Genomic DNA, 14,024 nt, shown 5'->3' with positions numbered 1-14,024 from the left:
TGCCTTAAATATACCCACGTGTGGGACTTGGCCGAGCATTCCACAGCTTCACTACTCTCTAACTAAAAAAATTCCTCCTTACTTCTGTTCTAAGAGGTCACCCATCAATTTTGAGGCTGTGCACTCTAGTTCTGGATATCCCCACCATGGAAAACATCTTCTCCACATCCACCCTATCTAGTCCTTTCAACATTCGGTAGGTATAGACAGAACAGATTAGCTTATTAGTTTCTTAATTATGATTAATTAATCATGGGATGAAGAACCTCTTTCTGCGTTCTACTATTTTTTGCAATTTGAGATTTCACAGGGTTTCCATGATCTTCCAGTCTTCCTTGAAGGTGTCAGAGAGCTGGAAAACCCTCACTGAAACTGGAACTGACGGATAATTAAGGATGGTCAATTTAACTTCAAAGTTAGTTATCAAAATACATATATGTCATCATATACTACCCTGAGATCTATTTGTTTTGCAGACAGAATGGAAAAAAAGAATCAATGAAAAACTACATAAAATGACTAGCAAACAACCAATGTGGAAAAGATGACAAACTGCAAATGCAAAAATAATAATAAATAAAATTGAAAAAAAAAGAGTCAGGAAATAATCAGGAAAACATATTAATAAGAATTTGAAGTAGTTTAAGGTGATAAAAGTGAGTCATTGTGGATTTTTAAAATGCAAATTGTGTTAGACTGACCGGATTTAATTTATTAATGAGGCGTAAGAGAAAGCTACTGAAGGTGGGTATTGATTGTCAGGAGTTTGATAACATCCCAGTTGACACACTGGTTAATAACACTAAGGCGTATGGAACACTTTCAGAAGTGCAGATGACACAAAGCTTTGAAGTATGATATACAGTAAAGCAAAAACAGCAAGGAAAAATAATATTCATCACAATTTACTGTTTTGGTTTCAGATTACCAGAATCAGTAACTCAGTTGCTTTTTCGATTACTGCAAGGAGACAGACAGTCTGGCTGAACGGACAGATAAAAAAGATTAAATTTAAGGTAACACATACAAAATGCCAGAGGAACTTAGCAGATCAGGCAGCATCCATGAAAAGGAATAAAGAGTGATATTTCGGCCAAGACCATTCATCAGGACTTGTCCATCATAAACCATCATCATAGTCCTGATTCTAAAAAGGGTGCAAAGAGAAGGACTTGGTTATGTCCATGTATTAATCCTTGAAAGTGGAAGCTCAGGTTGAGAGGGTGGATAATAATGCATATGAGATCGTACATTCATAAAGTTCAAAAGTGGAGAATTTATTCAAAAGTATTCAAAATACTTTTTCTGCTACAACTGGAGTGTTGCATCCAATTCTGATCACCTTTAGGAAGAAAATGAAGTTCCTTGAAAGTGCATTAGAAGTTTCCTGGAATGCTCCCCATCCTGCAAACTGCCTTTCCAAAAAAAAACCTTCTGAACAGCTATTAAAACAGACTTCAAGCCATCTTAAAACTTTCTTCCCCTAGGCAGTTAATCTGATCAGCCACTCTAGATAGACCCACACCCCTTCTCTATTACCTCAGTCGCTGCAATACACTGTAAACACTTTAAATACACTGTAAACACTTTTATAATGCTGTCTGCATTGTAAACACATGAAGGTATTTATGTATTCCTGCAGTTTGTTCCACATTTGTACTTTAACCTCTAACTTAATTTAATATAATTCTTTATTCTTTATAATTATTGAATTATTTTTGTTGCATGCAACACCAACACGTCAAGGTTCAAAGTATATTTATAAACAAAGTACATATACCTTCTACAGTCTTGAGATTTGTCTCCTTACAAGCAGCCATACAAAAAAGAAACCCAATAGAACACAAAAAAAACCAAGACTGTCAAGCACCCAGCGTGCAGAGAGCAATAGGGAAAAAAAACAAAAAAACAAATTGTGCAAACAGTATTCAGAAGTGAAGTTCACAAAGCCAGGCATTACTGTAGCTGATGCAGAAGTTCACTAGTTTCAGCCCAGAGCCCCAGTCCAGCAGAGAGATGAGCAAACCCCACGGATCAGCGAGATTTTCCCTTGCCTCCAACCCCAACATCCTGATCATTTCAATCTGACCCGGCACTTAACTTGCAGCAAATTCCTAATACATGAAAATGTATATGGTGAGTAAAGTTGATCCTTGATCAAGGATTTCAGCTGCAATGGTATAATGCAGATGCTGGAGTCATTCTCCTTAGGGTAACTAAACAAAAGAATGCACAAGAGACAGAAGACACAGATTGAGCAAAAGGTTAAGGAGTTTTGAGGGAATAAACTTCTCTCTTTTACCCATATCAGTTCGGATCTGAGTTTCTGGGTGATGAAAACAGAAATTATTGGTACCTGCATAAAGAAAGTGGAGAAAAGTATAGACTAATGGAACGGATGGACTGCTCTGTGAAGAGAGTCAATGAACCTAACATCTTCTTCCTGAAATTTCACTACTCAACTATGGCATGCATATTAATTATACAAGTTAAACTATTTCTGTGTATACCTACAAAATGCAATGGTCCAGCTTCATTCCTATGCCCATTTGAAAGTGGGGATATAGAGTTGAGCTGACAGCTATGATCTCACTGAACTGCAGAACAGCCTCAAAGGGCTGTGTAACCTAGCCCTGCTCATAGATTCATAGATTGAAAAGATACTTTGTCAAGGTTCTTTTACAAGAGAAATAGAGCATTGTTCCAACAAAAAAAATGCTAGTGCACATTTGCCAATAAATTCATCAAAGGTTCAGCTTTGATTTTATTGTGAACAATATATAGCATTTGGAATAAAGAAAATAAACTAGAATAAACTGTCATGAGTTTGTTACATTCCACAAAATCTTTTGCATCACTGGTAGCTACTTATTCTATCCCTATACTGGCTGTTCAAATTCCAGTGTTCTCCACTAGTGTTCTGCATGACCTTAAAATGAATTTCAAAATCTCACCCAATGCTTACTATCTCTTCACCTCCAAGATCTGCCTAGTTGAATTTTCATTCACATAATCACTTTAACATATCATATCTACAGGTCTCTCACATCAACTGATTACACTGCATCTTTTGTCAACGCTAACAAATTCAGAACCTTACTAATTGTATTCTAAACCATCCTCTTTGGCACAAAAACCTCAACTGTCCAATTAATTACCTTTAAATTTCTCACTCTCTTTTTTGAACCTTTTTATGATCTTGCTCTTCCCAATCTCCTCAGACACACCACCACTGGATTTCTGACTTTGGTCGATAATAAGCTCCCCACCCTTCCTCCTACATGAATTGGGAAATCATTGATCACCACATCTTGACAATATGGAAATTCCTAAATCATTATCAACTTACAAACTCTTCATTTACATTCAAGTGCTATTTCAGAATCTGTTAAATCATATGTCAAATTAATTGCAACTTTATTTCTGTGTTCGGAGACTGTCCCACTTTATCTGGTAATTTTGGTTAAGATAAAGGAGATTTACAGAGGCTGCGACAACTAAAACAGATAAAAGATAGAACAATACAGAACAGTACAGGCCCTTCGACCCACAGTACTGTGACAAAGTTAAATTAAACAAATAACCTTAAATATATTGTTGATGGAAATATACTGAATGCAGTAAGCTGAAAGTCAGCTCTATTGATAGCAGTTATGTAATAATTATTAGACTGAGGTAGGAGGATACAAAAGCAGGCAATGTCTAAAATTGTTTAAGCATGCATCTTGTGGGAAGTCAGGTTGGCGTTTCAGGGTCACCCTGAATGTGGCATTTCTAGTTGCTTCTCATTAAACCTTTTTTTACTCCCGAATTGGATATCCTAGAAGCCTCCTCCTGAATTGCCATGCACAATGGAGCGGCTTAAGAACAATGAAAGTTGATAGAATTTTCAAAAGTTGGGCATCACTATTGAAAGTGTTTCAAATTTACCTTAAAAATAAATTCAAGGCATTCCTGAGCAAATTTGCTATCCTTGAGCAAACATGTTGAAAGCTATTCAGTAGCAAAGCACCCTATTGCATTTAAACACTTGTTTAGATACTTTCAAACAGAAAAAATGTAAAATCATTCATTTTGGAACGCTGAAGTTGAAGGCAGTATACAGGGTTAACGACAGGATTCTTAGCAGTGTGGAGGAACAGACAGACCTTCGGTTCCATATCCATAGAGCCCTCAAAGTTGCCATGCAAGTTGATTGGATTGTTAGAAAGGTGTATGGTGTGTTAGCTTTCATTAGACAGGGGACTAAGTTCAAGAGTAGTGAGGTAATTTTGCAGCTCTACAAAACCCTGGTTAGTTCACACTTAGAATACTATGTTCATTTGTGGTTGCCTCATTATAGGAAAGATGAAGAAGCATTAGAGAGGGCACAGAGGAGATTTAACAGGATACTTCTGGATTGGAGTGCATGTCTTACAATAATAGGTTGAGCACACTAGGGCTTTTCTCTCTGCAGCGAAAGGGGATGTGAAGAGACTTGATAGAGATATACAAGGTAATGAGGTAATAGATCGATTGGATAGCCAGAGACATTTTCTAAGGGCAGAAGTGGCCAATATGAGGGGGCAAAATTTCAAGGTGATTGGCAGTCTTTTTTTTAATATGTGGGTTCTTTTATTTTTAATGTTTTTTTTAAATGAGCATCAGGTATTTTTTATTCTCTCTGCACACTGGGTGTTTGATAGTCTTTTTTTTAAAATATGGGTTCTCTTGGGTTTCTTCGTTTTAAGCCTGCCCGAGACAAATTTCAAGTTTGTATAATATATACATATTTAGATAATAAATGTACTTTGAAAGTATGGGAGGGGTGTTCAGAGATAGGGGTTTTTGTTTTTCTTTTATAAAACGTGGAGAGTAGTGGATGCTGGAATACCATGCCCGGGGTGGTGACAGAGGCAGATAAATTAGCGACATTTAAGAAACTTAGCCACATGGATGAAAGAAAAATGGAGAGCTATGTGGGAGGGGTCTTAGGGTAGTTTGAAAGGTCGGCATAACATCATGGGTTGGAGGGCCTGTAATGTGCTATAATGTCCAATGTTCTAGATCAAATACAGTGGAATCTGATTAATTAAGACACATTGGGACACGTACATTTTGTCCCAATTAAGTGGCTGTCCCAATCAGCCAATGCTTCATGGAAATAGTTAAAAAGGTATAAAACAAAAGAACACTACCAATATTACTGCAGTACTATACAACTGTGTATTAGTTTCTAATACTTATCAATGGAGGAATTCATTCACATCATGTTCCTTTGACCATAAACAAACAAAATCAACGCAGACACCTAGTGCAGATAATAGACTAGCTTCATACAGTCCCATTGACAACTGCATCCTCTAACTCTTCACTTCCATTGTACCATTTAAGATCATTGTTGAGATCTTCAAATTCTTCACACTTACCCTATTTAAAAACCATTCACATGACTGATGCCAATTAGAAACTGTTCTGTAATAGTGTCCTGCCCCAATTAAACAAAGAGAATCCTGGGCATATTCTTGATAAGATTTTTTTTCTTTCACTGTTGTCCCAAATAAGCAGCTGACTCAATTAACTGGAATCCACTTTAATTGCATTTCTGATACTATCTTGAAAATCATTTAGAGAAAAATGGTGGCTAGAGCTTTTAAATAAAACCTACATGAATCATAAATGCATATGAAAAAATAATAGTTATATATGGCAGATACTCAAGAGTTACTTTTTCAGCAATTGTACAAACCTGCCCAATACTGTTTGCCACTGAAGGTTGTGTAATATAGATATACAGCTGCCGGATCCTTGTTTTAATGCTAGTTTGTCATTCAATAAATACAATCTCATCCTGGCAAGAGCAGAATAGACGGCACTATGGGAGACAGCCTTGGTGACGGAAAGAAGAGAATCCTGCAGACCACTAGTAACGTGACTTGCTTTAAGCACTATTTTGTCAACAGGAGACAGCCTCATGTCTTCTGGAAACCTACATAAAAAAAAACAAATTAATATGTCTTTTAAATCAAAAGGAGTACAATTAAATGTTGTAGCTACATTATTTACTGTACTGTGAAATTCAATATAGTTCAGATAAATACCACATGACACAGGAGCAAAATTAGGCTGTGTGGCCCGTCGAGTCATGTCAACCATCATGGTTGCTTTATTTTCCCTCTCAACCCCACTTTCCTGCCTTCTCCATATCAACTCTGACACCCTAACTAATCAAGAACTTAACAACCTCCACTTTAAATAATAGTGACAGCTGTCTGTGGCAATGAATTCCATAGATTCACCACCCTCTTGCCAAAGAAATTCCTCCTCATCCCTATTCTACAGGGATGTCCTATTCTAAGGCTGTGCCCTTTGGTCCTAAAGTTTCCCATTATAGGAAACATCCATAGCTTTAATATCATCAGTCAAACCATTATATCACATACACAAAAGATTCTGCAGAGGCTGGGAAACTAGAACAACATACAAAAACTCAGGAGGTCAGGCAGCATCTGTGGAGAGGAATAGCCAGTCAACGTTTTGGGCCGGGACCTTTTAAAAAGGACTAAGTCAGGACCATAATATCAGACCACTGCAGCCCAGATGAAGGGTCTTGACCCAAAATATTGACTGTCCATTTCCATCCATATATACTGAGTTCCTTCAGCAGTTTCTGTGTTGTTCCAGATTCCATTATTGGCAGTCTTGTGTCTCAAGTTTATTTAAGGACATTTGGATTGGGGTCTCTCCTCTTATTCCATAATCATTTCTTGTTTACTGATTCTAAGCCAAAGTTTGAGCCATGTCCATTTGTTCCTGCGACATGTATCAAACTAATCCTCAGAGAGATTACAAAGTGGCCCAAGCTACAAATAAGAAAGTGCTCAACATGGTGCAACATTAAACCACACACACACACAAAAGAAAATGAATAAGATGACATTCCTTGGTTGGACATCGCATTGCCAACTTGCTCATACTTACACATTAAGAATAATTATACAGAGACCAGGAAGCCTGCAGTGAATAACTCACCTCCTGATACCATAAAGACATCTCGTCTTCCACAAGATGAAATCAGGAATGCCAGGCAGACAAGGTGATGAAGATGGCACTGAATACCCTTGCCTTCATTGGTCATGACACTATGTACAGTTACAGTCTATAGGAAGGGTGTCACTAAGCTGGAAAGGATGTAGAAAATATTTGCGAGAATGTTACCAGGACTGAAAGACTTGAGATACAAGAAGTTAGAAAAGTTGGAACTTTTCCCCTGGTGCACAGGAAGCTGAGAGGCGACTAAATACAACTATAAAAATTCATGAAGGGCATAATGTGAATAAGGAAATCTAAATCTAGAGGTTTATGCTAAGAGGGGAAAGATCTAAATGGAACTCAAGGGGAATATTTTCACAGAAGGTGATGGGTAAATGGAACAAAGTGAGAAAGGAAGCTGCAGAGATGAGTACAAATATAATGTTTAAAAGATACTTGGGCAGGGCAGGGATATGGATAGAAAAATCTTAGGGGGATATGGGCTAATCACAAGCAAATGGGACTAGATCAAACAGACATCTTGGTCAGAACAGATGGATTGGGTCAGGAGGCTTATATCTATACTGTACATCTCCGTGACGGATAGGTCATGTCATCAGATGCCTAACTCATGTTTCCCTAAAGAGGTACTTTTACTCCAAGTTAATGGTCAGCGACTCCCTGGTGGACAATGGAAACACTTCACAGACAGCCTGAGGAAATTTAACAGAACATCTAAAAACTCTGAAGACATTCACTCAATGGAGGGAGCTGTGCTATGCCAGAAAGACCTCCAATACGCCACAGAGAACAAATGGCAGCTGCGAAAGGAGAGACTGAACAACTACTAAACTCACCCAACACTACACTAGAATTTGTGAATCCCAAATCAGCCTCTACAACCACCCAAGGACCCAACTCCTTAGAAGAATATCATACACGACTTGAGTGGTTGCACTAATACGATATCTCTAAGACTCTAAATATTACCTTCCTCTATCACCTACTCACAGTGGATGCAGTGTTCATCAATAATGGCCATCAAATAAAATGTACTGCAGTTAGCTCCAAACCCATAACACACAGGGTCAGGGACTTGGGAATTCCACCGCCTACATGGGCGGCTTGGCACTGCACATTGGCTCGATCCCCAACTATACAAGATGTTAATATGTATTGAATTTGTTTAGTACCTGGAGGAAATTTTCTATGTTTCATTGCAGAAAATTATGTTAACCTGCATCAAATAAAAAAGTAAGACCCATTTAAGTAAAACTAATCCAGAAGTCTAGTAGTCCTAAGACCTAAAATTACCACCAAACTCAGCCTGGAGAATTTATATTCTGAATAAACTAGAATAAAAGCAAGCACTGACGTACAAAAAACTACCAAGTTTTCATAAAATCATACATGATTCAATGATGTCTTTTTGAGAGGAAAACCATTTCCCTTACTGAATCTGGCTTAAATGTGACTCCATACCCACTACAAAACATCAAAAGTGCTCTTGCTTCAAAGTAAAATGCAGATCATGAAAACAACACAGACAGGCAGTAAATGTTGACCAATGAAACCATAATGCCCAAACATGAGAACATTTTACCAAAGAATTGCAGGGATAAACTGAAAATCCCATCAAAGTTCTCTTATATTATCTTCATCATAAAACTATTAATATCGTTCACCAATGCTTTTAAACCCTTTGTGACATTTTGCAGGCTTGGGGACCAGAATTCATACAGTACAGCCAATTATAATACAAATAAAAACATAAAATGTACTGATGAAGGGTCTCAGCCCAAAACGTCAACTGTTTACTCTTTTCCATAGGTGTTGCCTGGCCTGCTGAGTTCCTCCAGCAGTTTGTGTGTGTTGTTCATATAAAATATACACTTACTCTGATGAAGTATCAGTTCTCTGGCATCCTTCTTGATCCAAGGTCTGCTCAATTCCATTGTACCATGCAAGATTCCAGGCTAGTTTCAACATATCCACTACAGGTGTCAAGGTCATAGGGTCCGAAGTGGATGGAACGACAATACAGTAGGGGCTCACAGCATGATGAACTGCCACTTTGACCATCAAATTGTACCTTTTTGAGTTAATAATACAAATAAAAGCAATGACTAGGAAAAGAAACCACAATAAAAGCTGATGAACAAAATAATATCTACTACAATTAAAGCATCCTATATGGGGGTTTCCAGCCAATTAAAATTGTAGCTATGCTATAGTGCTAGATCTAACAAAACAAGACCTCAGACATAAGAAGTGTCTTAACAAGTCACCATGCTAACTGTAGGAACTGCATTGGGAAAGTGAGCTTATGGGGAAGGGGTGATTAACTATGTATTCAAATACTTAAATAATAAAGGCAGAAGTTCCATTGATTTATAACTCCCTAGTGTTGGAGTACTGTCTGTGGTTAGGTCAGTGGGAAGATGTGAGGATGTACATATGATAAATAACTCTGAATCAAATTATGTGGGTTTGCATTTCCATTACAAACTGAATAATTCAGAAATGACTGGCACAGTCATTTGTACATCATAATAATATAATTAATGAAGTCATCAAAAGATAGAAAAAGAAATTATATGGTAGTTTTAAATACACAAGGTATACACAGTGGCTGCTTTATTAGGTATATCTGTACAACAGCTTGTTAATGGAAATATCTAATCAGAAAACCATCTGGCAGCAACTGAATGCATAAAAGCATGCAGGCATATTCAAGGGGTTCAGTTGTTGCTCAGACCAAACATCAGAATGGGGAACAAATGTGATCTAAATGATTTTGACTGTGGAATAATTGTTGGTGCCAGATGGGGTGGTTTAAGCATTTCAAAAACCGCTGATCTCCTGGAATTTTCGCACACAGCAGTTTCCAGGATTTATAGAGTTTGGTGTGAGAAACAAAATACATACAGCAGTTCAGTGGCGAAAATGCATCATGGTCAGAGGAGAATGGCCAAACTGGTTCAAGCTGACAGGAAGGCAACACTGACTCAAATAAACACGCATCACAAGAGTAGTGCACAGAAGAACATCTCTGAATGCACAACATTTTGAACCTTGAAGTGGATGGGCTATGGCAGCAAAAGACAAACAAACGCGCAGTGGCCACTTTATTACATACAATAGGTATCTAATAAAGTAGCCACTGAGCGTACTTGTTTCATGTCAAATTCCCATAAAATGTTATAAACAAAAATTGCACTTTATGCTTTCAGCTGGATTTTGAGTTATGGAAGTGAGTGAAGTGTCTATTCCTGTGAGGAGGAATTTCTTTAGCCAGCAGGTGATGAATCTGAGGAATTCATTGCCATAGACATCTGTGGATGTCAAGTAATTAAATAAATTTAAAGCAGAGGTTGATAGGCTCTTGATGAGAAAGGGTGGCAACAGCGCTATCATGTTGCTGTTGTGTGCTGGGGCAGCAGGCTGAGGGTAACAGACACCAGCAGAATCAACAAACTCATTCGTAAGGCCAGTGATGTTGTGGGGGTGGAACTGGACTCTCTGACGGTGGTGTCTGAAAAGAGGATGCCGTCCAAGTTGCATGCCATCTTGGACAATGACTCCCATCCACTCCATAATGTATTGGTTAGGCACAGGAGTACATTCAGCCAGAGACTCATTCCACCGAGATGTAGCACTGAGCGGCATAGGAAGTCATTCCTACCTGTGACCGTCAAACTTTACAACTCCTCCCTCGGAGTGTCAGACACCCTGAGCCAATAGGCTGGTCCTGGACTTATTTCCACTTGGCATGATTAACTTATTATTATTTAATTATTTATGGTTTTATATTGCTATATTTCTTCACTATTCTTGGTGCGGCTGTAATGAAACCCAATTTCTCTCGGGATCAATAAAGTACATCTGTCTGTCTGTCTGTCATCTGGTAGAGGGAGAAGGCAGGCGAGTGGGGTTGAGAGGGATAATAAATTGGCTGTGATGGAATAGTCGAGCAGACTCGATGGGTTGAATAGCCTAATTCTGTTCTTACATCTTCTGGTCTTATTTCCAAGATAAATAGATCTTAATTTTATTTTTAATAGATTTTAATTTTATTGTCATGATTAAGTTTCTAATTTATTGCTTTTTTTTAAAAAAGCAACAGGCAATCTGTGCCCACATACATACTGCCACACCTAATCAAGATGGATGGAATTGTGTGTTGATATTTTAATTTAGATAAAGAAATAACATTAAAATGTGCTTTTCAAAAAGGCTTACCTCTGAGTTACAACAACAGGCAAGCTGAATGGAGTTGGAGTGGCAGCACTATCAGACCTGGTAAGAAAATGGCCTTGTGAAGAAGGTAATCAATACCATGAGAAACATCAACAACACAGAAACTAATTCAGGATTCTGCTTCTGATTAATCACCAAGAGCTTCAGATTGCAAATATGGTGACCTGAATCATCCACAGATATCCATAATGTTGACCGTCAATCTTAGGTCAGTCTAAAACTACCATACACAGACATATGACACATACCTACATTACCTTATAAGAGACCATGATAACTAAACGTTACCCTTGTAAAAGTCAGCTTTAAACAAAAAGAAACAACATTTGATAGGTTTCAATCAGATCATCTTGTTGCTCAAGAGATGGGTTTCCATCCTGTTTTAATTATCATTTCCTGCAGTGAAAATAATTATTTTTCTTTGGATACTTTTACACAAATATATGAAACAAAAATCAGATAGCTCAAATGAAGACATGCTTTGAGAATTATTGGGCCACATTATTTACAAAATCTAGTACTATACTGTTTAATGGAAATCCTGCAAACAGGCACCAGCTTATGCTAAGTAATCACATACAATAATTCATAACTACATTGTCTTAAATTTTAAACATTGCCTAAGGTTTACTTCAAATATCAAGCAAATTTTTTGCAGAAAAGTCAGTTAGGTTGTGGAATATTATAGTGGATGAAGTAAGGATTAAGGCTAAGGAGAAGGAAAAGATATATCTTTGGAGAGACATTGGAATTGTTTGTGGTTCAGCAGGATCCAGCCAAGGTGGATCTGTCTTACTCAGAGAGGTTAGAGAGACTGGGCTTGTACACGCTGGAATTAAGGAGATTGAGAGGGGATCTGATAGCAACATATAAGATTATTAAGGGATTGGACAAGATAGAGGCAGGAAATATGTTCCAGATGCTGGGAGAGTCCGGTACCAGAGGGCATGGTTTGAGAATAAGGGGTAGGTCATTTAGGACAGAGTTGAGGAAAAACTTCTTCTCCCAGAGAGTTGTGGGGGTCTGGAATGCACTGCCTTGGAAGACAGTGGAGGCCAATTCTCTGGATGCTTTCAAGAAGGAGCTAGATAGTTATCTTATGGATAGGGGAATCAAGGGATATGGAGACAAGGCAGGAACCAGGTATTGATAGTAGATGATCAGCCATGATCTCAGAATGGCGGTGCAGGCTCGAAGGGCCGAATGGTCTACATCTGCACCTATTGTCTATTGTCAAGGTTGGAGAACAGGTTGAGGAAGAGATTAGGTTGGAGTAGTTGATTGGCTGAGTGAGTTGGTTAGCATCCCAGGGATGCCTGGGGAAGGGGGATTTGCTGAGAACACAGGTAGTTGCAGATTTGGGAAAGCATACAGGAAAACACTAAAGATAAACCCATCTTCAATGGCAGCAACAGAAGTATGGGATTCTGTAACAACTGATCATTTGAAGTCAGGTCATTGATAATACCAAAGTTGGCATTAAAACTCCTCCCACATTCTGAAGACTTACAGGTCAGGATAAGTTGTGGCCATGCTATGTTGGCGCCTGAAGTACACTGACATTTGCAGGCTGTTCAGCTGACTTGATTTGATGCAAAATACACATTTTGCCTAACATTTCAATGTACATGTGACAAATAAAACTCTTCTCAATCACAATTTGGTGTAACAAGACAATGAGCCACACTACAGACTTACTAGACCTTTACGTTTAAAACACTTTAATGATTTCAGCTGTTAAGCTACCAAACTGCAATCTTACCAAGTATCCATTCTGGCTACTTCGTCAAAAAGAAGCAGAGTCAGCAAGGCTGCCACCTCAGAAATTGTATCTTTGTCTTTCCGCAAAACCAAGGATACTGAAAGGAGAAGAAGTATCAATATAAAATATTGATCATTATCAGTAATGTTGTATTGTCTAATTCAGCTTTAAATTTTTTTATTACATGGTTGGTTGTGCTGGCAAACCACATTGAAGTAAAATTATAATCACGAAAACTTTGCAATCTTACACAATTCACTTTATATGAAGTAGTTAACCAAATGCAAATCATGGCGTATCACAACTACATTTAAGAGTTGCCAGTGGATATTTATTACATTAAGCAGGAGATGGAGGTTGGACTCTAAGATGGCAGTGTGCAAAGACTCAGCAGTTGCTCTAGCTTCCAATAATAGTGTTAGCTTTAAATTTTTAGAAAGTATTTCTAGTCATGGATTTCAGTCAGTCAAAGCTTCACAAGTACAATGACAGACTTTTTGTTCCCTTTTACACTCGTGTACTGAAGAATGAAAAGACAATCTTGTATTTTGAATTAATGATACAAAATGAGAGCTGGTAAGGACTGATGTCAATAAGCATAAGAAAATTATCACACCTTTACTGTAATTACAAGAGAAAAAGGCAAACTCAAAGGTCTTAAGGTGGATAAGTCACCTGAACCAGATGGACTACATCCCAGAGTCCTGAAAGAGTTTGCAAAAGAGATATGGATATATCGGTCATGATCTTTCAAGATTCACTTGTTTCTGGTGTGGTGTCAGAGGACTGGAAGATTGCAAATGCCACTCTACTCTTCACGGAAGGGACACAAAAGAAAAGAAGTTATAGGCCAGTTAGCCGAACCTCAGTGGTTGGGAAACTGTTGGAGTCTATCATTAAGGATGAGATTTCAGCTAACTTGGAGACTAATGATAATGAGACCAAGTCAAAGTCAGCATGTGATGCACCATCAATAACTCACACTGAGACG

General features: G+C 38.0%; 1 protein-coding gene across 2 annotated transcripts in view; it reads right to left on the bottom strand.

The window, feature by feature from the left end:
* Positions 1 to 14,024, bottom strand: part of rttn (rotatin) — a 255,709-nt gene that overhangs the window by 128,312 nt on the left and 113,373 nt on the right. For both annotated transcript variants that reach the window (XM_059971494.1, XM_059971501.1), the window contains exons 22-25: positions 13,034 to 13,130; positions 11,254 to 11,310; positions 8,909 to 9,103; positions 5,729 to 5,968 (exon numbers count right to left, since the gene is read on the bottom strand). In XM_059971494.1, coding sequence (XP_059827477.1) covers positions 5,729 to 5,968; positions 8,909 to 9,103; positions 11,254 to 11,310; positions 13,034 to 13,130 — 589 coding nt within the window. The remainder of the gene's footprint in view (positions 1 to 5,728; positions 5,969 to 8,908; positions 9,104 to 11,253; positions 11,311 to 13,033; positions 13,131 to 14,024) is intronic.

This window comes from Hypanus sabinus, chromosome 1 (assembly GCF_030144855.1).
Source record: "Hypanus sabinus isolate sHypSab1 chromosome 1, sHypSab1.hap1, whole genome shotgun sequence".
Classification (NCBI taxonomy): domain Eukaryota; kingdom Metazoa; phylum Chordata; class Chondrichthyes; order Myliobatiformes; family Dasyatidae; genus Hypanus; species Hypanus sabinus.
The sequence above is the reverse complement of the archived record's forward strand: the minus strand, read 5'-3'. Positions and strand labels throughout refer to the sequence as shown.